At 29.2% G+C, this 22,666-nt stretch overlaps 6 protein-coding genes across 7 annotated transcripts; 1 reads left to right on the top strand and 5 right to left on the bottom strand.

Moving 5' to 3' along the window:
• Positions 1-998: 998 nt before the first annotated feature.
• OCT59_028133 (uncharacterized protein) lies at positions 999-1,440 on the bottom strand (the record flags this gene model as incomplete). The annotated part of the gene is made up of 2 exons (XM_025329967.2): positions 999-1,103; positions 1,183-1,440. The coding sequence occupies 2 exons, from the start codon at positions 1,438-1,440 to the stop codon at positions 999-1,001; spliced, it is 363 nt and encodes a 120-aa protein (XP_025187917.1).
• A 3,845-nt stretch (positions 1,441-5,285) lies between these two features.
• On the top strand, positions 5,286-7,123 carry OCT59_028132 (uncharacterized protein). The gene is made up of 2 exons (XM_025329966.2): positions 5,286-5,765; positions 5,933-7,123. Exons 1-2 carry the CDS (start codon positions 5,310-5,312, stop codon positions 6,761-6,763), a joined length of 1,287 nt encoding a protein of 428 aa, XP_025187916.1. The 5' UTR covers positions 5,286-5,309; the 3' UTR covers positions 6,764-7,123.
• A 5,114-nt stretch (positions 7,124-12,237) lies between these two features.
• OCT59_028131 (uncharacterized protein) lies at positions 12,238-12,644 on the bottom strand. Its single transcript, XM_025313158.2, has one exon. The coding sequence runs from the start codon at positions 12,565-12,567 to the stop codon at positions 12,304-12,306; it is 264 nt and encodes an 87-aa protein (XP_025187915.1). The 5' UTR covers positions 12,568-12,644; the 3' UTR covers positions 12,238-12,303.
• A 677-nt stretch (positions 12,645-13,321) lies between these two features.
• Positions 13,322-16,075, bottom strand: OCT59_028130 (uncharacterized protein; the record flags this gene model as incomplete). Of its 2 annotated transcripts, none has more annotated exons than XM_066147094.1 (7): positions 13,322-13,362; positions 13,435-13,555; positions 13,634-13,639; positions 14,367-14,404; positions 14,526-14,654; positions 15,099-15,291; positions 15,551-16,075. In XM_066147094.1, the coding sequence occupies 7 exons, from the start codon at positions 16,073-16,075 to the stop codon at positions 13,322-13,324; spliced, it is 1,053 nt and encodes a 350-aa protein (XP_065993843.1). The 2 variants fall into 2 exon arrangements, with proteins under 2 accessions (XP_065993843.1, XP_065993842.1); XM_066147093.1 differs by lacking the exon at positions 13,322-13,362 and adding an exon at positions 13,363-13,376.
• Positions 16,076-18,219: 2,144 nt separating this feature from the next.
• Positions 18,220-19,773, bottom strand: OCT59_028128 (uncharacterized protein; the record flags this gene model as incomplete). Its single annotated transcript, XM_066147091.1, has 5 exons — positions 18,220-18,225; positions 18,321-18,326; positions 18,624-18,732; positions 18,940-19,151; positions 19,366-19,773. 5 exons carry the CDS (start codon positions 19,771-19,773, stop codon positions 18,220-18,222), a joined length of 741 nt encoding a protein of 246 aa, XP_065993840.1.
• OCT59_028129 (uncharacterized protein) lies at positions 18,336-18,590 on the bottom strand (the record flags this gene model as incomplete). The annotated part of the gene is made up of 1 exon (XM_066147092.1): positions 18,336-18,590. The coding sequence occupies one exon, from the start codon at positions 18,588-18,590 to the stop codon at positions 18,336-18,338; it is 255 nt and encodes an 84-aa protein (XP_065993841.1).
• Positions 19,774-22,666: the final 2,893 nt, after the last annotated feature.

The raw sequence follows: 22,666 nt of genomic DNA, 5'->3' as shown, positions 1-22,666 counted from the left end.
TGAATTTAACCATACTTTATCCATATTATGACGCTCATCTTTGTGACAATTACAATACAAACAAAAATAATTGGACATTGCAGCATTAATTCCTAAAATTAATGCTACAAACTTCCAATCACCCGAAAAAATAATTCAATTGGCCAAATTGTACCATCTGAAGCTCTATATCCTTCTTTTAGTAACTGTTCAAGTTCATGTGAAAATTTGGCTGATACAGTAGATAAAGAATTATAAGACTCTTTTTCTATATATAGTAAACAAATACTATGATAATAAACAAATTAATAATAATACATATAGAGTTAAAATACATGGATATATTATATTACCTGTATTGGTGAGAAGGATTCAAAACAGCTTCGCCTTCATTAAGAATACACATAATAAGCATTACATACTTTTGCTTATGACCTACATTTCTTCCATCTCCACTTAATTTTATATTAATTTTATCACCAAGGGTGATTCTGATTTAATCAAAATAGGAACTACAATATCTAATAAAGATAGGATAGATCGATATGCACCATTGCCTACTTCATCATCATTAAATTCAGTTTCAATAATATTTTGCTGATTTTCATCATCATCACCATCAAAAATAGAAATATCAATATTAAAGTTTTAATTGGAACAAGTGCTTTCATTATTAGTGTAATTGCATGTTCCCTTATTAAATTTGGAACTGCTTGAGCTAATTTTCGATAACCATCACGTGAAATCAATGTTTCATCACAAGCACGAACAATTGAATCTAAATGTTGTATATTATCAGCAGTTGTATCTCCGGAATCAAAATGTAATTCTACTAGTATTATAGACTCAATTGTTGCAATAATTTCTTCAGATGGTGAAATAAATTTATTTTTATTAAGAATTGTCAAAGTCTGTGTTGCAATGTCCTTCCCAACCATTGAAATACGTTTATTCTTTTGTGATCGTGATGTAAGATCAGTATAAGATCTTTTATGATTAACAGCAGGTATAATAGGTTGTTATAACTGGTGCGCAATAGTTTCATGAAGCTGTTGCAAGAAACTTATATCAAAACCAAAAAGTATTGTTCCAGAAACACGCGAATTTGGCTTGTTACAAATTTCCTACAAAATAAATTTACATTTTTTTAAATTATTTTTCATATTTTTTAATAATCAAATACAAAAAAATTATTAAACTTACTTTTAAAAATAAGGAAATTACAGCTCCAGCAGATGATAAACTATATCTTGAATTTACTTGGCCATTTTCATCTGTCCACTCAACAGTATTGTATGACTGTGAATAATTTTTACCACCAAATATTCTAACAGCGTGAATATATGAGTTGGAAGGATAATTATGAAAAAAAGCACGATTTGTATCTTCATGAATAATAAGTTCTTCATTTTCGTCACGAGTAAATGGAGTTTCACACTCATTAAACGGGGTTTGAAACATAATAAACTGTATTAAAGTTTGACTTTATTAGTTTAAGACGCATAGAAACAATTTAATTTTTTTTGAAAAAAACATTTTCTTCCTTTTTTAGAACACGCCCACCTTCCTTTTTAGAACGTGTTTAGAGGGAAACGAATTTGAGATTAGAAAAATAATCGGAACTTGATTAATTTTAGGAAGAGAATAGTCAAAATAAGAAGGAAGATTAGATTATTAATTGAGGGGGTGTTGAAGTGTTTATTTTGATATGCTTATCACGAAATTATCACATAGGACACATATAAAATTTTTAATATCACATCAGAAGACATTTTGTCGATCCGCCAATAATCCCCATATGTATCGATTTTATCCTAATTCTGGCCAGCATTAAATTAGGTTGGCCAGCATTAAAGTGCACAGCAAATCACTTGATGAATTTTGATAAATTTTAAATTATTAGTAGAGAAGTTTGCAAGCATATATACAATCTACATAAATATACTTCTTTTATTAATAATTTTTTGATAAAAATACATTTTAAAAATTGCCGTATTATTCGGCGCATTAAGGACACAAGATCAACTGAACGGAGAGGAGGGTTCGTTATATCGAGTAGCTATGATGACCAATCAATAACTTTGGAAACAGTTTTTTGAAGGATTCTAACTTGTAGCTTAAGGTTGTTGTCTTACTGAAATTCCCATCTTCTCTAAAGCATTCTTCTAATTTCTGGAATATACTGCAATATTTCAATATAAACTGAACTTTACATGTAAAGCAAAACAAATACTATGTTTTTCCATTAACACAAGTTCCATCCCATGCCAAGATTTTGTCGATTTGAAGGAAGAGGCCGAATTGGTCTAAAACCTTTAATATCAATATTTAATTGTATTAATAACTAGTATTAATAACTGGAAGCTTATAAAAAAATTCTGGAAAAACTCCGATAAATGATCATTTTTCTAGTTTTTAATCCGAAGAAACGCAGACACGTGATCATTTTTCTGAAAAAATTTTTTATAGGGGAACGCTGTTTCGTGACAATTTGTGCCCATTTGATACGTTATGCTTTTAAACTGTCGAAAGCATCGGTGCTACAATTGGTAAACTATTTTCTCCTTTAGCCGGTTATAAGGTAAATTTATATTATCTTGTGCCAATTTTTAGTTAAATTACGTATTATTTTAACAAATATGCCCATTTAATAATATGTCAATGATTCGTATTTTGTTTTGGTTCCTTGATAATTGATTGTTGAAAAGGGAATGCAGTTGACGATGAATTTTTTTTTATGCCAAGAACAAGCGAAACCGTAATCCTATAAAAATGAAATGTAAAAAAGTCTAAAAAAGCACCATCTTGTTCGATTTATGTCATATTACAAAAAACAAAAATTAAACAAAATGGTACTTTTTAAGCATTTATTACACGAGCACTAAACAGTACGTATGATGATAAACATGTGTTTTTACCTCTGAAATTCGTTAACTATATTAACTTTGAAGAAAACTATCTTTAAGAATAATGCTCATAAAACCATGCCCACAATGTAATTGTATCTTGATCACATTTTTACATGTGAATATTAAATGATTTTTTAACGATACGAACGTGATTGATGTACTGTACAAACGTAACAACCAGAAATTAATATCCGAAGTCGTGACTCTGCAAATAAATCCTGCTATAGACTATCACTTGACTATAAAATCTACATTTTGCGAAACTAAAATTATTCAAACGCAAAAAAAAACCATTCCTATAAAAAATTTTCTGGAAAAACTCCGATGAATGATCATTTTACTCCAGAAAACTCAGACATATGATCAATTTTCTAAAAAATTTTTTATAGAGATTTCGCTAACAAAAAATCCATTTGTCACCTGTATAAGTAATTTTAATGTGTATTATTAGAAAGTAAGTATGCTTTAATCAAACAAAAGTTAAATAAAAATTTATAAAAATATTTTAAGACTCAATTATATTATAAAAAAATAGACAATTTTATAAAATTATCATAAAAAAAATTTTAATAATTATTTATTAATTTACATTTATCTAATTGTACGTAATGTAGGAACGGAACTTTTACACTCAAACTGATTGTAAACACATGTACTTTTAACTTTTACACGAAAAAAGTCCAGAAGTTATTGTATATAGTGAGAACCCATAAAGAAGATATTATCAATATTACTATTAAAAGAAGTATTTATCAAATGATTGTATAATAAAACCATATAAATGTTCGTTACTGTGTTTTGTGTATTACTTCGTGTAACAAAAATACCATATCCATATGTCGATCATTAGGGTAATCAAATCTGCCGATATGTATGTGTTTGTTACGGAACATTCTTTAATTCTTTGACATTATTTTTCTATATATATATAAATAGTAAAGTTTCGATTTTCTTTGAAAATAGACAAATACAAAAGCTTGTCAAACGTACTATGATATTTTATCATGTATATTTGGTTGTAGTTGGTACAAATTTAATCTGTTTGTAATTTTATACTTGATATCATGTTGTTGGAATTGAATAATTTTAACTTCCACATAATCTAAATTTATTATTATTTGCGAAAAAGATAATAAATATTATAAATAGACTTCTTTATATGCAAGAATTAAAAAAAAAGAAAGACCTACACGATTATTTAAATGTCGGAATTATTATTGTGCATTTTATTTTCAAATATAAGATGTGAATGAGAATTTATTTTGACATTAATCACATTAATCTTTTTCATAACATAATAAATCCCCAAAAATGGCATTGTGGTGTTTATGAACGCTTCTTTTTTTCTTGCGTACTTTACGTTTATGTGGGCTTTTTTTCGACGTTTCGATGCGATATAGAAATGAGAACAGTGGTTTAATTATTAATTATTAAGATCTTGTGTTTAATAATCTATGTTATGGAATTTAAGGCAAAATAATTTGTCAAGTGTTTTTATGGAAATATTTAAAGAATTTATACTGAAGAATTTATAATTTATTTACCATTCGTCTTTTCCATGAAATATAGTTTGTATATCGTTACTCGTTAGAAAAACATTAATAATAGTCTATGGTTGAAAAACCAATACTTTAAATTCTATTTGTTACAATCGGAAATTCCTTCTTTTCTAAATTCGGTTTCTTTATTTCGAGGAATCACAAATTTAACTTTGTATATATTAACATTTATTGTGTGTACTTCTTTTTTTCTTATTTAACACAAATAATAATCGGATTCGGAGGATGGCGGAATATCAATGAAAAATGTGAGATACAAACAAATTAACTTAATCTTGTTAATACAGCTAGCATCATTGTTAAAAAAAGTTTATAAGAAAATTCGAGTTTGAGTGTTGCGTTCAACTTGTTTAACCTTTATTAGTAACGAAACGTTGAAGTTTCTTGTAATTATACAAAGACGAATAGCATTAGTATTAAGACATTTTATTAAATAAATTTAGGAATAATAATAGAAAAAAAATGAATTAAATACTAAAAATTGTACATTTGTACTATCTTTTTTCCTAATAACATCAAATGATATCAACTTTAATGTTTGGAATTCAAAATAATCCCTGCAGCAATGACCCTTATTATGTCTCACAACTTTATTCTGATTATTAATTTTTTTTTTTCAAACCCGTTTTAAAACAAATATTTGTTTATGTTATTGGAAATCGATGTGATGATCACGTTTGATTGGCGTTACACGAATGAAACAAAAAAAAAAAAAAGAACTTTCTGTTAGAATATTTACCCTATTTGTATAGAGACCTGTTTCTTCTCTGGAAAGGATTACATAACAAAACTTTAATTACTTATGCTTATAAAGCACTTCAATTTTTTTTTTTTAAAAAAAAAATAAATAAAGCAAATTTATATGGATTTTGGAGATCAGTCACGCTCATTAGATTCATCTTCCGATCGGGAGATCATTTTGAACATCAAATCTCAATTATACGGCAACTGTTCAGATTGCAAACAACAACGAACTGCGGCAGCATGGTGTGAAAATTGCGATATTGCAATTTTGAAAGAAAATTTCCGCAATTGGACCAGCGGAAATCCTAGTATAGATGAATTTATTAGATATACCCAATTAACTGCCAATGAGAATATGGACTATCTCGAATGGATTGATTTCAATCAATTTGACTTAGTAAAAAATACTAATAAAAGAGGCGCTTTCAGCTCAATATATTCTGCCATATGGATGGAAGGTCCACGGTGGAATCTGGACGAAGAAGCTGAAGTATGGTCCCGTAATGGTCCGATTAAGGTTATATTGAAACGTTTAGATAATTCTCATAATATGAGTCAAGAATTTATAAATCAAGTTAGTATTCAATCGTTACACAATCTTGTTATTAGTTAAAGTATTTAGCTATAATTTATAGGATTTTTCTGTTTGATATAATAAATTCCGAATATAAAGTGTTTAATATGAAATATGTCCTCATTTTTTTTTATCTAACAAATTTTCTTTTTTTTAAAAAAAAAAAGTTACGCAAATATCATAAATGTTTACAAAGTGGAGCACTAGCAGATTGCTTTGGTATAACCAAAGATCCGACGTCATGTTATATGTTTGTTCTAAGGTATTACAAAAATGGAAATTTGTACTCATATCTTGAAGAATCTATGGGGATTATTTGCTGGAGAGATATTGTGGATATGTTGTGGTCAATATCTGCGGGTCTTAATGTCATTCATGAACTAGGTCTTGTACATGGTCATTTGCATGGAGGTAATATACTAGTTGAAAATGAAATGGATTCAGTTGATGCTAAAATCGCCGACACTGGACTCCACGGACCTGTTGACAAATCAGTGTCATCTCAACAAATTTATGGCGTATTACCTTTTGTTGCTCCAGAAATATTGGATGGGAATAGTACACCAACCAAAGAATCTGATATCTATAGCTTCGGTATGATCATGTGGATGTTATCAGCTGCTACTCGTCCTTATTACGATAAACCTCACGATAAACAACTTATTCAGGAAATCTATTCAGGGCTAAGACCAAGCGTTGTTGGTGGTACTCCGTCTGTTTATTCTAGATTAATGTTACAATGTTTAGATGGTAATCCATCAAATAGACCAACAGCATCTCAACTTTATGATTGCTTCGGAAACTGGATCTCGGAAATTTGTGATAATCCTGATCCATCCGATTTATCTAATCAATTTGATGCTGCTGAAGAAGTAAAATTTTCAAATTTGGAAAATTTAGATTTTGATAAATCACAATGTCATGAAAAAGCCATTTATTTCAGCCGTCCATTAGAATTTTCAGACTCCAATAATCCATTTTTTTGTGGAAAAATGTAAATAAATTATTCAAATTTAAAAGCATTCCGCATTAAGCACTTAACTTTACTAAAATCGTTAATAAAGTTAATATTAATCTTAGGTAAGAAAAATTAGTTTTTTCGTTTTTAATTTCGTTCTTAAATACTGATCTATCAAAGATTTTTGCTTAATTTTTCGTCAAATTTTGTTTGGTTATTTTTAAGATTTTTTTTTTTAAGAAAAATACGCACGGTATATGTATTAGTAGTAATAAGTAACTGTCGATTCTTTCAAATTAAGCTTAATATATGAATTATAAAAAAAAATATTGATAATTCTTGTATGATGATAAACCGCATAAGATAGTAATAAATTAAGTATATAGTAAATGTTTCAAACATATACAGAATGAAAGGCTCTGGTACCATTGTTAAAATTTCAAGAGTTTTAAATTATCCATATGGTCAAGGTTTCAGAAAAGAATACAAAGTTGAGGAAGCGACAAAAAATCAAACTGATAAACCTAATAATTTAAAGTCATATGATAGAATGAGATATTTTAGTGGAATATTGAATTATTGATAAATAGAAGAGGTAGTAATTAAAGGGATTATGCTAGGGAATACTATTTTTTTGGTTTATCTCCTTTTTTGTAAGAGGCAATAGGGAGCACAAAGGATACAAAGCCATTTTTACAGGACCTTATATAGAAGTTACTCATCCTGGTCCTGTAAAGAGAGGTGGAAACCTTTAGGGCTTTGTATTGATTATAAAAGTATATGATTTATTCTTATCTCTTAGATATCTTTATAGTATATAGAACCAGAGTTAAACTCAATCCAAATTTAAATCTGGTTTGAATAGCGTTCGTGCGACAGTTCCTTAGTAGCACATATTAAGCAGCAATAGCGTAATTTTGGATTATAAAATAACCTTAGATGACTCATATGACGAAAACGAAAACGAAATCGTCACGTCATTTTGTCATTTTGAAATGACTGGTCATTCAAAATTCACTTAACAAATGACCTGATCATTTACCTGAAACTCTTTAATCTTACATAGCTGCAGGTTTGCATGCTGTGGTAAATCAGTATACAGTATATAAACTCCAGTTTGATAAACAAACTGCGTGTTAAAAATACTGTGCAAAAAAAAATTTGCCTTGCCAAAACGTCCAAACAAATATACAGCGTAATATTGCAATTTAGAAAAATTATGAGATCCTTAATGTAAATTCTTATTATTGCGCGACTATTTTTTTATAATTTATTTTGATTCTTCATCACTAAAAAAAAGTTCCCGAGAAAGAATGAAATCGAGAAATAATAGTAAGTTGACACAAATATTTAATTCGCTCGTAGAAATCCTTATTTATACTGTACCTTTTCTTTATATATTATTATAGCATCCGACGATATGATATATAAATACATTACACTTTTCTGCCCCACGTGATCATAGTAAAAAGGTTTGTCACGGGTCCTATCCAAAATCCCGAAATTGAAAATCCCGACACTTGATATTTTACAAAAACAAATAAATTAATATTCAAATTCAGTGTTGCTATTACTTTTTTAAAATTATTTAATTTTGTGTCACTTTCGCAAGATATCAATTATTTCAAATCACTTAAAATTTGCAAAATATTAAAATATAATTTTAGTATTTATAAATTCGTAATTTATACAAATATGTAACTTTCAAACAAATAAATATACTAATATTCATTTTTTGTATGCCCATTTGTGTTTTAAACACGTTAATGGTTGCTTCACTTTAATAAGTATTAAATTGGTATAATAGTGGCTTTTTTGTGAAGTGAGAAATTTACTTTTTAGTATAAATCTAATATGAAGTCAGGACTTTGAGGAAAAAGTAATATGAGGCGGGTTAAAAATTAAATTTCGGGACTCTCGGGATTTTGTATAAGTCGGGATTTTCAATTTTGGGATTTTGACAGTCGGGATTATATGGTGTCGGGATTTTGACATTCGGGATTTCGTACCATACCATTTGTCATGGTACCACACCCACTGCGTTTCCCCTTTTTCATAAGTATTCTGGGAACTTGGATTTTTTTCGATTATTTTTCAGGTAAAAAATGCTTAATCACGTGAAATTTGTGATACCGAATGATAAATAGAGCCTTTGTCCCCAAATTTCTGTGAAACATTTATTTTATTCATAACGTAACACTACTGAAACTTAAATCATTTTTTAAAAAAAATTTGATCAACTTTCAAACTTTGTTACAAATATCAATCTAAAATTTTCGGTTACAACCAACCATTAACTGAACTAATATATTTAAAGAATATTTACAATATTATATTTCCGGCAATTGCCGTGCGTCTAGTTATTTTTCGAACTTTAATATATCTAAATTCGGAATTATGGTCTTTCCGAAATATACTTAATACATGATCATCTGTCTTATTTGTATCCAAAAATTTACAACATAGATAAAATATACCGTACCGGCGTACCGTACTAAAAAAACGGTGAATTTTGTATTCATATTTCGACGAATATATAGAAATTTTTGCTGTCGAGGTATTCAAGCAATATAATCAGCTTTAATGTGATTATTTATGAACTAGGTTTTGTTCATGGACATTTACACGGAGAAAATACAAGCTTCTCGCAAAGTTTCATTATATACAGTATAAACAAATTACTATGCTGATTATTCTCATTCCATAATTCTCAGTATCTTATATTTTCTTATAAATTATTATTACAATATCATAAACAGTTTGCTTAAGTAGCCCCATTTTTAAAAAAAACAAAAGCTTAGATTGTACATATATACTATAACATACATAAAATTTTAACAATGTGATCTGCTACGACACGCATTTTACAAGTGCACGATCATGGTCTTCGTCTCTTAGATAATGGTGAGAATGTCGGAATTCTTTTTTTTTTCCCATGAACTTGGGTTATTATGAATTCTTTCACATAATGTTTTATTTCATATCTATAGAAGGAAACTTACACAATTGCTAACGTTCCTCCACACATTTAATTAATTATTAATAGCAATGGTAAACCAAATGGAGTAGAATATTATTGCCAATTTATGCTATGCAATTCTAAAAGATGGCTTAAATAATGTAAACTTACACTTCCAATACTTCTACTACAAAATCCCGGAAATATAAGACATAATATCGACATCCGCGATCACGAAAATTCACGATCACGAAAATTTTCAATCCCACAGTCCGTTATCCCAAATTATTATTACTTAAAATATTTTATAATAAATTGCTCGGTAATAAAATTATGTATTATTATTTTATTCTTGTATTAAAATTTCGGAATTTGTGAACTATCGGATAGTGAATTTTTAAGAAAGTGCCGAGATGACAAAATCTTAAAATGGATCGTTTATGAAAAGAATATTACTTATGAAGAGGACCTTAATGATGAAGAGGTATTATAAACCGCTCACAATTTATTTGTTTATATTTATGTGTATTTATGAAATATGAGTTAGAATATCAAGAAAGGACTTAATCTAAAAGAACGTGAATTTAAGGGAGAGGGAAGCTAAGATCCGCATAATGAAGGTGAATTGAATTGGCTAATCATTAATTAACAGAATTTATGAATAGAATATTTTGAATATTTTTAACACAATAGATATGAATAAATAAAACCAAATGTAGTATTATGAGGCGCAAGAGTCGTAGAATTATTAGTATTAATATGCAAGGTGTTTACATTCGTATTAGATACTCCAGCTTTTTTTTAAAAAAAAAATTATTTCAATTTGACAAGCTAAGTAAATACTTATATTGCGTACCCTACATATTTAAAAGGCCTCTATACGTACTATTGAGTACAGTATATTATTAGTGTAACGTACTCAACACATTGCACTCCACGCAACGACTCCACAACTATTCGCTCTCACCTTTTGCATTGAGTGATACATTTGCATTCAGAATTATGGATGTATCTTATTGAGATTTTTTATTTTCGAGATTTTTGAGTGTCTTAATCTCTTATCAAAAATTTTAGTGTATCCGTAAATTATTAAACCTCTTACTAATATAATTTAATTAATTGGCATTTTCCTTTCATTAATAAAGTAGAGTGTTGTTCGTTGTTCCAGTCAAATGAGATAATTACGAAATATTCGTTAGTTTCAATTTGCCGGATAAACAATAATATTTACTAAAAAGCAATGATTAATGAAATGCTTACGTTTGATACTGATTAACTATATAACATCCTTCATGGTAACAGTCAACAACAAAACTATTATCAGCTTCACAACGATACCTTCCTTAGTTAGCAGTGTACGAATTATTTGCAAATAAAGACTTAATTATGAGATTAGTAAATTAAAAGAGTAGTTTTCATTGGACATTATCCTAGCAAAGAAGGACGCTAAAATCAACAGCAGCAAAAAAATTCAAATTCACAAATCTTAGTATTACCACAATTGCAAATGTACAGGGTCGATAAATTCCGCCGTTATTCAAATAAAGATCATGATATCTTATAAAATTGCTTAGAAGCACCAGAAAACAGGTATAGCAAGTGATCTGATGTTGGATCATTAGTCCCGCGTCATTTGGGTCATTTCGATGTTAATTAAAAATTATATCATGTGGTAACATAAATTCTGGCCAAAATTATTTATAAAATATCACGTGTTATTATAATTCTGGCTGGCATCATAAATTTGGCCTGAATTTTAAATGACTCGAATGACTAGGTGTAGAATCAATGGTAATTCGGATCTGATATTTAAGAAATGTGGTTTTATAGATCGAGGCTTGGGATCTTATTTACAATGTTGACTGAGTTATATACTTAATGTCATCTGTTATTATTTAATTTTCAATGGTCTTTATTGAATTAGCAGCAGTAAATATAAACTTTACATCAACAATAACTTTGACTTATTATTATTAAATTATTCCTTGTAGTTGACGGAAAATTATGTAAGTATATTGTACGAACTTTATTAATATAAAATATTGATTTATTCTTCAATTTGTAAGTCTAAAATATAAATCATTTTCAATAATTGCAAATGAATTTTTGCATGTTAACAATATACTTAAATCATATGTTCAGTGGTTAACAGTTAGTATTTTGAAAGATAAAGCTTCTGTATGGATGAAAATCATCGTTCATATATAAATAGGGCATGAATAATAGGTAATTTTCATCTCATAAATTTCGGTGGTTGTGAGGATATTTTATCTCTTTTTTCTAACTGAAAACAATTTACTTTTGCCCGGTATCCAAGTCATATAGGAAGATTCTTGTTTTTTTCACTTGTTTTCGTATAGTGAGATCTGCGGGTATTTTACATTATAATTTTAAAACTATCCAATAAACCAGAATAAATTTAATAATCTGCCGAAGGAACCAAAATAATTTATATAAATTACCGTATTTTTTCAATATTAAGTCCCGCCGGAAATTAAGCACCCCCCTACTTTTATACGACTTCATGAGTAAAACGAAAATAAGCATCCCTAAAATAAGCTTCCTAAAAAAATTATGATTTATTTATTATTTTATCAATACAAATAAACAAAACTACAAAATTAACTATCTATATAATTTTCTTTGTCTTCATTTATATCAATAATTTCAATTATTTCTATTCCTCCTCCAATATCTTCGCAAATAGCATCATCGCCCTTTTCGCACTTCCATTTTTTCAATGACTCACGAACATTTACTTTTCCAAAACCAATAATCCATTCTCCATTTCTAGCAAGGCTTTCTTTGGTCAAGGTTTTAAATGTTTCATTAATTATTGTGGCCTGCCATATAAGTACAAAAGATATTAAAACATACATCTTCATCAAGACTTCTAAAAATTATATCAATATCTTGAGTATTTATGATATTCCATATTTTTTATTAGAACAAATAATGATCCCTTCCCATGAACGTTTAATCTACCCACACATATCACTTATCTTTGCACGGTTAAGGTTGCGTCCATTAGTATACTCAGTACCGCCCCTATCTACTCATCCATTGATGCCATTCTTGACGAAGATGATCCTCAACAGGTTTGTTAATCGCAACATCAAGCGGTTGGCAAATGCTTGTTAACACCCGGGATAACTACCAGATCCACTTGATGTTCTTTAAATTATCATATACCATCATAGCTGGATATTTAGGCTGTTAGTTATTTAACCTTCTTATATTATGAAAGTAAACAATATAACATTTCATTTAAATTTGCATTCATCCAGCCACTTTCTTGGAACCAATCAATCACGCCAGAATGAACTTTTTCTCTTTCCTTTAAAATGTAGTTTTGTTCCATCTATAATCAAAAATATCTAATGTTTAATGATTTTTTTTAAAAAAGATTTATTATAAATCTTTACCTGCAGCACATGTTAAAACGACAGTAAAACGATCTTTTTATCACCTGTCCCACGACATGGACTGTTTTTTCTCATTTTGGATTGATAGTGATATTTCCAGCCATATCAAACCAGACTGGAGCTTCGTCCATAAAAATATTACACAATTCAGTAGAATTTTTATTCTAAGACGAATGACAAGCCGATGAAAATTTGCCAATAATTCTTCTGTTTGCTAAGGAAGTTTTTGAGAGATTCTTGTATGTAGTCGTAAAGCTAAATTGTATTTTCTGATAAACCAGTTAGCCAACGAAATGCAGCAACAAAATTTGTTGTTTGATCACGTACCATATTGAGCTACCATATCCGGCTCTTTTAAAATTTCAAACATTGTAAGACGTATAGTTACAAATTTTACAACTAATTTTTTCTTCTTTTGTTCTATAGCCCAAATGTATAACTTCTCAGCCTAAGGATAAAAAGCTATTCAGCCAGAACCAACTCGTTTACTATCACTTTTTGTTTCGTTTGATCAGTTTTTACTTGCCTTAATCTAGCGTCCAACCATGGTACTATCAAGTTCAAAATGTCTAGCCGCTTCGTTGAAAAGCATAATTAACAACAATTCTTTCTTGTTCGATAGAATATGAAGCACGTTGACGTTTAATAACTTTTGGTCAAAATGGATAATAAAACGCGTTAAAAAGTTTTTTAGAACTACATGAAATTCGCGTAATTATTTAAACCCCTTAATTGAGGTTACGCGAAATTTCAGGTGACTTCGATCTTGTTCATCTTACATCTTACGTGATACTTAGTGTCGATTATACTTATTATATAGTATTTATGCAATAACGTGATCGCGGCCATTTGGCACAATATAGCCGCCAAATTTCTGAAATCGAAAACGGCAGAGTATTGCCTAAAGACCTATACAATAAGTATTTTATTATATAGACTCTCAAGATCACACTATTAAATCATTCACGAGTTTATTTATAAGTTTTATTGTAATAAAGCAGAGTGTTCATTATTATATATTTCATCAATAAAGCTCTTCAATAAATGTAAATAATTCTAAAGATACTTAAGACCAATACTGTTCTGTTTATAAGCAATAATAATAAATCAAAATGATCAATAATAAAATTAATTTACAATTATTAATACAATTAGTAAATAGGACTAAATTTGTAATCTCATATATGTTAAGCCGAAAACGGAAAAGAATCTAGAATTAGAACGATTATTAATATGTTCTTATCCTAAGACGTTCTTACTGAAATTAATAATGACGTTCCGACTTTTAATACGTTAACTATATAATATTATTGAAATATGCGAAAAACATGAATTGATGTTCTCCTTTTACATTTTTCCATAAAAAAGTGACGATCAGATATCTGAAAAACTTAATAAACGACTGAAATAAATGGCACCTTCATGACACGATAAAACATTATAATTTAATTTTTCTAAATTTGCAAATTTAAATTCTTCAGCAGCGTCGAATTGGTCTGATAAATCGGATCTATTAGGGTCATCACAAATTGCCGTGATCCAATTTCCTAAACATTCGTAAATTTGGGATGCTGTTGGTCTATTTAACGGATTAGCGTCTAAGCACTGTAACATTAATCTAGAATAAGCAGGTGGAGTTCCATTTATAACATTTGGCCTTAATCCCGACCTAATTTCTTGAATAAGTTGCTTATCATGGGATTTGTCAAAGTAAGGACGCACACCAGCTGATAACATCCACATGATCATACCAAAGCTGTAAATATCAGATGCTTTGGTTAACACGTTTTCGTCAAAGATCTCTGGTGCAACAAAAGGTATTACACCGTAAATTTGCTGAGATGGCATTGATGTCACTGAATTATCAACAGGTCCATGTAATCCAGTATCCGTTATTTTTGCATCAATTGAATTTATTTCGTTCTCAACTAATATATTTCCTCCATGTAAATGTCCATGAACAAGATTGTGTTCATGAATAAAATTAAGACCTGCAGATATTGACCATAACATCTCTACAATATCTCTCCAGCAAAGAATTCCCATAGTTTCTTCAATATATGAAAATAAATTATCATTCTCGTAATATTTCATAACGAACATAAAACAAGATGTTGGATCTTTAGTCACACCAAAACAATCTGCAAGTGCATCACTTTGTAAGCATTTGTGATATCTGTATAACTAAAATGAAAATGTAACATATTAACCTTTTTTTCAGTTATTAGAATAGGAAAAAATATTTGCAAATATTTTACACAAATAAATAAAATCTATCGTTACAAGAAATCTAAAAATTTATTTTGCAGACTTATAATGAATGGTTAGTAATATAACTTTTCAAAACATATGACAATTAATCTTTTTTTCTTAATTTAACCTTTGATCAAAAACAGTTAAGGCGAATTAGTATATTGACGTTATTATTTATTATAATATTCACCTGGTTTACAAATTCTTGGCTCATGTTATGAGAATTATCTAAGCGCTTTAATATAACTTTAATTGGACCATTACGACTCCATAATTCAGATTCTTCATCAAGATTCCATCTTGGACCTTCCATCCATACTGCAGAATAGATTGAACTGTGAGCACCTCGTTTATTAATATTTTTTATTAAGTCGAATTGATCGAATTCAATCCATTCGAGAAAGTCCATATTCCCTTTAGCATTTAATTGCGTATATCTTATAAGTTCATCAATTTTAGAATTACCACTAGTCCAGTTGGAAAATTTTTCTTTAAAAAATGCTATATCGCAATTTTTACACCATGCTACAGCAGTTCGTTGACTTTTACAATCTAGACATTTTCCGAATCGTTGAGATTTAATGTCTAAAACAGTCCCTTGAGGCTCAAAGGACAGGTCCAATGAACGAGATTGGTCTATAAAGAATAAATGATCCAGCTTTAAAATTTCAATTTTTTTAAAGGGAACATAGCAACGAAACTGCCATTCATACATATTTTATAATATCATAATCCTTATCCGCTACACCGACGTATTAGTAATTAAAAATTACAAATACCAATAACCAAACCGGCAAAAACCGGTTATAATCCGGTGTAGCTTCAAGCAACTAGACGCCAGTAAATATTGGGACAGATATTTTTAATTATTACGTACTGTAATAATAAGGGATGTATGTAAATATGTTTAAATGGTGCTCCCAATAATCGAATTTAAAAATTATTCAACCCATTTCCATTTCCTTTTTGATACTGTAATTAGTAATATTTTTTATAGTTACGGTACGTGAAATTTACCGCCAGCCGATCCGATATTAATAATTCATTGTGACCATGTCGATCCTCGTGAACACTTTTTATCTTAAGTGAGAATCACTTATGTGCAAATTGAGAGATTTCCACCCGTCCTTATAAACAATTTTTCAGAAAATGGTCACGTGTCTGAGTTTCTTCGAAATAAAATCTAGAAAAATGATCATTTATCGAGGTTTTTTCCAAATTTTTTTTTACAGGGCGTGCTATTTAACCATTTGGTACCTATAGTTCTTACCATCATAAAAACCTCTTGTCACCTCAGCTCTTCTGAGGGAAAGTGAAAGAGTGAAAGGAACACATCTCCTTCAAACATCCACACTCACACGGACATAAAGGACGAAAGGAAAGGGAAAGGCCGGGAGAAAGAAAAGCGGGATATAAAAGACTGAGGTAATGACTATATAATTCGTGGACCATGTAGCCGCATAATTGCTCAGAGAAGTCCTAAAAAGAATCTTAAAGAATCTTGGTGAATTGAAGATGTATTCATTTTTTTAATACTATATATATATAAACACGTACCAAGGTCTTGTTACATATCGTGAGTAATTTTTTTGCATGATTAATATGAATAATTTCTTCATGATGTTACATACAGTACATTGCTCTTTAGTACATCTTTCCTTTCTTTCCTAATATTAGAAATTAATCAAATTATATTCATCACAGCTATGAAAACAGGATTTAGCACAATCTCTATTCATCCAAATGTGAATGACAAAGAAGATTTTGCTTGGACAATTATAAAGAGAATTTAAAACTAAATCTAGTAACTCACCTCCTAGGATCGAATTTGAAGATGAACACAAAATGCTTGACGCAAAGTTTAGCTATTTACAGACTTAGCTTTCTTTATAACTCCGCTCCAGCGCCTGTGATATAAGTCACATAACCCAAATATTTTATTATGAAGTCCTCGTATGCTATGCAGTATGCTAAAAAAAAAATCAGCTGCTAAACTTAGCCATGATTACAATAATCACCTATTTATTTATATTTATATTGTACAACGCGGAAATTTGGTAAAGTAACAAAATTATAAGTATTAGTTATATTAGTTATTTACTGATCTAGTAGTATATATTCGGATGATGACCCATTTATATACTACTAGATCAGTAAGATCAGTAAATAATAACTAATATCTGATATATACAGTATATACTTACATAAATTTAAGATTAAATGATTAAAGAAAATCATGTGTTTTATTATTTTATTTGATCTGTCTGTGTTTCATCTCCTAAACGACTTACGGGACCCTATAAAAAATTTTATCCGTAATTTTTGTAAAAACTCCGTGAATATGATACGTTTACGGAAAAATAACTAAAAATCTAAGCAATTTGGATAATCTCATGTTTTGAGGCTATAAATTCCGGGAATAAATTTCTTTATAGGGAATAGTTTACATATTCAAAACATTTTGCCAACGTCGTTCCACGATTTATCAAATTTTTCAATCCTCACCCTCACTTTCACTGAACTATCAAAAGACGTTTTGATAAATGTAAAGAAAAATCTAAAAAAAAATGATAGAAATAGCTTAGTCATTGAGTATAAATTCGAAAATTTAAATTTATTTGAAAATTTTAAATAAATTTTTAACATTTTTATGAAAAAAACACATGTATAATAGTAAATTACATAATACTAAATACTCAGCGAATTATTAAATAACTTTCGGTCCGTGATTTAAATAAATACGTTAGCTAATTAATAACCGGATTTTGTTAGTCCAGTTAACGAAAACGATAATTAACGAATTATTATTTTTAAAAAAAATGTTCGTGATGTAAAGAAATAAAAAAAAAGAAACGGTGTTTACGGCTGTAATGAATAAACGTCATCGAATTAATAAAATTAATGAATTTCGTATTGTATGGCAAACACATATTTTAAATCTACGAAAAAAATAATATCACGTTTTTCTAGAAAAGTTATGTTGAAGATTCGATATTAATAATGGGATCTAATGGACGGCTAAAATATATGGCTTTTTCGTGACACGGTAAAATATTATAATTTAATCTCTCTAAATTTGTGAATTTAATTTCTTCAGCAGCATCAAATTGTTCTAATAAATCGGATGAATTAGGATTATCGCAAACTGCTGAGACCCAATCTTCTAAACACTCGCAAATTTTGGATGCTGTTGGTCTATTTGATGGATTGGCATCTAAACATTGTAACATTAAACTGGAGAAAACAGGTGGAGTTCCACTTACAACATTTGGTCTTAATCCTGAGCATATTTCTCGAATAAGTTGCTTATCATGGGGTTTGTCAAAGTAAGGACGTACACCAGACGATAACATCCACATGATCATACCAAAGCTATAAATATCAGATGCTTTGGTTAACTTATTTCCACCAAGGACCTCTGGAGCAATAAAAGGTACTACACCATAAATTTGTTGAAACGATATTTGTTTATCAACAGGCCCGTATAATCCGGTATCTGCGATTTTAGCAACAATCGAACCCATTTCACTTTCAACCAATATGTTCCCTCCATGCAAATTTCTATGAACGAGATCATACTCATGGATAAATTTAAGACCAATCGATATTGACCACAATATATCTATGATATCTCTCCAACAAATGATTCCCATGGATTCTTCAAGGAACGAATATAAATTACCGTTATCATAATATCTCATAACAAGCATATAATGCGATGTTTGGCCTTTGGTTATACCAAAACAATCTGCAAGTGCTCCACTTTGTAAGCATTTATGATATCTAAATAACTTTTCAAATTAAATTAGGAAATATATTAATGTGAATATTACAATAATAAAAAACAAATATTAGGATATGACTTTTAACAAGTTAATAAGTTATAGCCGCCGTCGAAATTTAATTATATTGCATTAATGTACCGTAATATCGTAACTTCGACGGTGACAATATCTGAAATAAAACATTATTGTAAGCGACTGAAATCGAATTTTGACTGCTCACTTGATTTAAAAATTCTTGACTCATATTATGAGAATTATTCAAACGTTTCAGTATGACCTTAATTGGGCCACTGCGATTCCATACCTCGGCTTCCTCATCTAGGTTCCATACTGGACCTTCCATCCATATTGCAGAATAAATTGAGCTATAAGCACCTTGTTTTCTAGTATTCTCAACTAAATCAAATTGATCAAAATCAATCCACTCTAGGTAATCCATACTCTCGTTTGCATTTAGTTGAGTATACCTAATTAATTCATCTATCTTATAATGTCCACTAGTCCAATTGCGGAAATTTTCTTTCAAAGTTGCAATATCACATGTTTTGCACCATGCTGCAGTAGTTCGTTGCCTCTTGCAATCTGGACAGTTGCCGTATAATGACAGTTGGCCCGTAATTCCAAGCATGTTAGCTAGACAATTAGAAGGTGAAGAAAAATTCGGAAATTCAGGCACTATATAAGTTTCTTTTTTGCTACCTGGTGGCGTGATGTAAATATATAGCGTGATCGCCGGGAAAAATTGAAGAAATTCCATGCAGATCGATAGCCGCCTATAAAAGCCGATATACCTTGAGTGAGAAATCGTACGATTATTATTGCTAATTTTGAGTAATTCCGAATTCTCCCGAACAATCCGTTGCAATTCTTCTTACCAAAATAATTGGTAGCAATTGGTGCCTTTTACAAGAAACGAACCCAAAACTGGAATTCATTAGATTAAAATTAAATCATAATTTTCCTTAGAAAAGTAGTAAATCAGATAGTATGTGATGTTTACTAGGTGATGTCAATTTCTATAAACTTCCACTAATCCAATTATGGAAATTTCTTTCTTTGTCATGAGACCAAAAAACAATAGGCCATTTTTTTTTTGTAAGATTTAAATAAACTTTCATTTTATAGAAGCAAGCACATTTACCATTGTTAAGAATAATACGGATATTAATTGTTATTGTTTTTAGAAAAAAGAAAATTTCTTTCAATTCTATGGAGTATGTCAAATTCTGCAGTAAGTTGCATAAATAATAAGCATATTCACTTTCCAGAAGCATATATTTTTGGAAAATTTTTATGATTACGTAAAGTTCTAAATTTTATATGAATGCGGAAATTAATATGAACATATCACCAATTTAGAAACTTGTAACCAACAAATCGTGTCCGAATGATCGACAAAATACTTTTTTTCAGCTTATACTGCAGAATAACATCGGTCACGACACAATAGTAGGAAATTTTACATTTTCTAATTGTTAATAAATAGGAAGAAAGATAAGATAACGCGAATTTTATTACGTGAGAAAATGTCAAAAAAGTCTTTCCTTTCTTTTTGCGTGCATCCTACATGATCAGATGTACCAAATGTCGCTTATACATCCTATTAAAAAATAGCAAAATCGGCAAGATTATTTAATTTTAAAAACTTAATCTTATTTTATGAAATCTAATTAAGACATTGTACTATCTTATAATACTCTAGGAAAATAATGCGGACTTCGCCATTCAAACAATAGGACATTCTTTTTTTTCTAGTTTTAAAATAATCGTAAATGTATTCATTTTATTGATTTAAAGGAAAATTTCTAATAAAATTATTGTGCGTTAAAAAAAAAACATAAAATAAAGCTGATAAATATTATAAATGTTTAAACTAATTCGACAACAAAAGAGAAACCGATTGTAAAATTGTAATAATTAACCGGTGTCATAACAGAAAATATTAGAAAACAATTATTTTCAATATAGATCAATTGTTTCTTTAGATACTAAAACATTCAGTTGTAATCCCTTTCACAATCAAACCATCCGACATTAATAGAATCAAATTAGACGACTGATTTTCATGGTAAACATTTCTAAATTTGATCATTACAAATTCTTCGTAAGAGTTATATGCTATTTATGCTCGAATATTGATTAAATTTGACCACACGCACTTCCTCCATGTAAATATTGAATGAGATAGACTATGTTCATGATGTAATTAAAACCAATTGATATGGTTTATAACATAACTAAAGTATCCCTAGTAAAGAACTCCCATAGATTTATCAAGATATTCCTAGAGTCAAGATATTGTCTATTTGATCAAGAGTAAACGGACGAAATTTCACTGATAGTGCTTGCTAATAATTATTTTTTTCGAATTACAACCTAAGTGGGTTGTAATATTATAATCATAAGTTGTAAATATTACGTTATTATGGTTAACTAAAAGATGATTATTCTGATTTACAATCATTATAATTACTTGATTTTTAATCTTACAACTATTTACGGTAAGCAATACTAAAACTAAGTTGTAAAATCATGCCCTTTTAATTAAACGTCGTCAAAATTATTGATATAAAGTTCATCATTAATCCAACTGTTATAATAAGAGAAACGTCGGATTTTTGTCGGCGTATTATTCCGTCCCGGAGCAACGAAAGCATTACGACGTAGTAAATTTGACGACAGGTCCTTGTAATTGATTTAGAATACATCACTCTAGTATTTATGTATTCTATGGAATTAATTTACTGAAGAGATATTGTAGTTACGTTATAAACTATCTCAGCTGGTAATAATTTTATTCATGAACATAGTCTCGTTCATGCATGGTAATTATCTAGAGGAAAAATATTGGACCTCCATCCTTACTGCAGAACAAATTAAGCTGAAGGACCTTGTTTCTTTACAGGGAATACTTGATCTTGAAAAGTCTCTTAAGACCAAAAGGTCTGAAGAAAGAGACTGATTTCAAAAAATGAAATGATCGGTTTTTTTATGAATGAAAATTACTTTCGAATTTTTTTAAAAAAATTGAAATTTAAAGGCCTGAAGCCTCCCTTTTATTCATGTTTAATGAAACTTGTGGTGAAACGAAATACAATATAAAAATTATAACACATCGTTTTAAGAGTGATAAAAGTGATATCATTAATAAAAGCTAAATCACCCGAACTAACCCGAGTTTTATCTAAATCTAACAGATAAAGTAGATTAAGCTGTACATATGCGTAAGTTATGCATATGCGAAATTTATATAATTTTCAGGCTATATTATCGGTATCGTAATAATTATTTTAATTGTTAAATCGCTAACGGATAGGAACAGTGATATCTTATGGTTTGACACAAATCTCTCTCTTTTTCATTAGCAAGCAAAGGAAAAAACTAAATTTTTCAATATTTAAAGAATTAAATTTTATATTCAATAGTGGCATTGCTTTTTATACAGTTATTATTACCAAATTTTTTAATGCAACGTCCGTTTAAATTTACCCAAATTTCATTAGGCGTATTGATGTTTGTCA

Source organism: Rhizophagus irregularis, chromosome 8 (genome assembly GCF_026210795.1).
Source record: "Rhizophagus irregularis chromosome 8, complete sequence".
Taxonomy (NCBI): Eukaryota; Fungi; Glomeromycota; class Glomeromycetes; order Glomerales; family Glomeraceae; genus Rhizophagus; species Rhizophagus irregularis.
This window is presented reverse-complemented; position numbering and strand designations above follow the sequence as displayed.

Coding starts and splice junctions, on each gene's coding strand:
- OCT59_028132 (XM_025329966.2), top strand. CDS start 5,310: ATGGATTTTGGAGATCAGTCACGCTCATTAGATTCATCTTCCGATCGG. Junction 5,766..5,932: donor GTCAAGAATTTATAAATCAA/GTTAGTATTCAA, acceptor AAAAAAAAAAAG/TTACGCAAATATCATAAATG.
- OCT59_028131 (XM_025313158.2), bottom strand. CDS start 12,567: ATGAAGATGTATGTTTTAATATCTTTTGTACTTATATGGCAGGCCACA.